The 2,782-nt window shown below is 46.5% G+C and overlaps 1 protein-coding gene across 1 annotated transcript; it reads right to left on the bottom strand.

Annotated features, from left to right (window-relative positions):
* Positions 1–1,457: 1,457 nt before the first annotated feature.
* LOC144477665 (uncharacterized) lies at positions 1,458–2,675 on the bottom strand. The gene has a single exon (XM_078195400.1). The coding sequence runs from the start codon at positions 2,673–2,675 to the stop codon at positions 1,458–1,460; it is 1,218 nt and encodes a 405-aa protein (XP_078051526.1).
* Between the last annotated feature and the right edge of the window lie 107 nt (positions 2,676–2,782).

Here is a 2,782-nt window from a genome sequence, read left to right as displayed (position 1 = left end):
AATTGAATCACGAAATCAATAAAAATTGTAATCTATTCCCCGTCCTGTCACGGTCGCCAGAAATGTTCGAATTTAAACTGTTCGAACTAATTAACGGGGAAATAATTGCTCGGAAAACACACAGAATACTTCTTTATTACACTGGACGAGAGGAAGCGAAACGTTTTCTTTACACGTGGTCTTCTCAATGCGATCGCGTGTCGCTGCGGTCGCTATTCGCGCTCTCTCTCTTTTGTTTTTTTTTCTTCCTGGGGCGGGATTTTCTTGCTATACAAACTATTCGCACCAGCATTCTCAACATCTTGATATCGGAGCACCGATCGAGTATTTCGTGACTGCAGATTGCTGTGGTGGCGAAACATGTCAATGAGCGGGTTTGAGGAACTTCAGTTGTGGCGACGAATTTTGATTTAGGCCAGTCTGCGACGTTCTTGACAAGCCATTTCGGTCTATGGCGCCAGAGCGTGTCTTTCAAAAAGTCCGCTGGTGACTGTACCCGGGAGATCAGGTCCGCAGGATTGTCGCCTGAACTAACATGGTGCCATGCGGTAATATCGGTTTTCATTTGTATTTCGGAGATTCGGTTCGCTACGAACGTTTTCAACGTGCATGGTTCCCTTCTCAACCAGCTTAGGACCACCGTTGAATCGGTCCAGAGCTTCACCTCGTCGAACTGGAAGGCGTTCATTTCGCGAACGGTCGAAAATAATTGTTTCGGCGCGAACGAAAATAGAAGTTGCTCTGAGGCAACTTAATTGAAAGATGCTTTCGGTTATCGCTCGACTTCACGTTGAGAAATTAATCGCAAGTGAATGTTTAAATAAATCAGTCAAGTTACAATGAATCACTTTAATATTAATGTTGGACTAGCGAGGTAATGTTCCGAGAGACAGCGGTTCTGCGTTGTATAGTTGTAGTTGATTGAATGTGTCTTTTTATTTTTGCCGGACCTTTTATATCAATTTGGTGGCCCAAGAGGGCACCAATCAGTGCTTAGCATTATTGTTGGGATGACGAGGTCGGGAAATTGAAGTTGTGTCTTATGTTTTAAATAATTTACTCCAACTCCACGCGTCAATGAAATCAACGTATATCAATGTAATTTATTCCAATATGAACATAACACAATATTAAACTTTATGACTATATTAAAACAATGAATATTAGAGAACTGTTAAACTTCTGGTGTTACTGACTCGATAGGCTGTCCCGAGGCGACTGACCCATTCCTTTGTAGGCCCTTGGTTAAATAGGAATGGTGGTGCAATAAACGTCAAGTCAAGACGGCACATTTCCTGATGAGTATGTATTGTGCATTTCGATGCACACTCCAACAATTATTTTAGAATTTTGACTACGAGCAGCCGACAAAGGGTCGCATGGTCGCCCCTACGTTCTGGGGTTTTCTCGGAGTTTGCATGAGCGTCGGCGTACCGCGTCGTTCGTCAGGTACCTTTTTACCTGACATAAGAATTCTTTGTTACGCCGTAGCACGTGGTACTTTTTACCTGACATTCGAATTCCGTGTTAAGCCGTAACAATAATGATGTGAGGAGTACCGCACCACACAATTCCAATCTCACAAGGCTGACGATTTTGAGAGGTGCGACGCGAGATTTTGCACATAGCAATGTCGTCTTGATCCGACCGTGTTTGTCGATTGATCGGACGTATAGACACGCTCCATATGCTCGTTCGCTCGCATCGCAGAATCCGTGCAGCTCGATGGTACGGAAGGTGGGTTGACGCACGTGTCGTTCAAACGACGTTTGGTTGACCTGGGGTAGCTCTTTAGTGTAATTAGTCCATTCCGCGTGGATGCTGGCAGGAAGGGATTCGTCCCAAGTTAGCTGCAATTTCCAGAGCTGTTGCATCAATATTTTGGCGGTCGTGATTACTGGTGCCAACAGCCCTAGAGGATCGAATATCTTTGCAATGGTCGATAAGATCCTTCGCTTTGTGACCCTTGTATCGATATTCGGATTCACGGTGTAAATGATGTGGTCGTTGCGCGCGTTCCACGAGACGCCGAGCGTCTTGACGGTGGCATCTCCAAAGTATTTCGTATGGATTTGGGCTTCAGGGAGTCCCGTTAGGAGCCGCGGATCGTTTGAAACCCACTGTCGTATGTGCAGTCCACCGGATCTCAATAACCTGATAACTTGTCCGCGTAGATCCATTGCCTCGTTGTAACTGTCCGCTCCGGTCAATAGATGGTCCACGTACAGGTCGCGCTGAAGTGCCGTTGCTGCGGCGGGCTCATTCATTCTTTCGTCGTCCGCTAATTGATGCATGCTCCTGATGGCGAGGAATGGTGCAGAAGACAGTCCAAACATGACCGTGTTCAATTCGTAGGTTTTGACCTTCCGGGTATCGTCTCGCCATGCGATTCTTTGATATCGACGATCTTCGTTTCTTACGAGAAATTGCCGGTACATTTTCTCGATGTCTCCGGTCAAGACATATGTGTGCGCTCGAAATCGAACCAGGAGTGAGAAGATGTCGTCTTGAATCGTTGGCCCGGTTAAGAGTGTATCATTCAACGACAATCCACTGCTGGATCGTGCGGAACCATCAAAAACGACCCGAGTCTTGGTGGTTTCGCTGCTCGGTTTGACGACCGCGTGGTGGGGCAGGTAGAACCCTTCGACGTCGCGCGGTTCTACCTCGCTCATGTGACCGAGTTTGATGTATTCGTTAATCACCTCCGAATACTCGTCTTTCAGTTTCGGGTCTCGATGGAATTTTCGTTCTAAGGAAAGAAAACGGTTGAGGGCGCGCG

The sequence above is a fragment of the Augochlora pura genome, unplaced genomic scaffold, assembly GCF_028453695.1.
Source record: "Augochlora pura isolate Apur16 unplaced genomic scaffold, APUR_v2.2.1 APUR_unplaced_2788, whole genome shotgun sequence".
NCBI lineage: Eukaryota > Metazoa > Arthropoda > Insecta > Hymenoptera > Halictidae > Augochlora > Augochlora pura.
Note: the sequence above shows the minus strand (reverse complement) of the source record. Positions and strands in the feature narration are given on the sequence as shown.

Excerpts from the sequence above, each read along its gene's own strand:
- LOC144477665 (XM_078195400.1), bottom strand. The coding sequence starts at position 2,675 with ATGAGCGAGGTAGAACCGCGCGACGTCGAAGGGTTCTACCTGCCCCAC.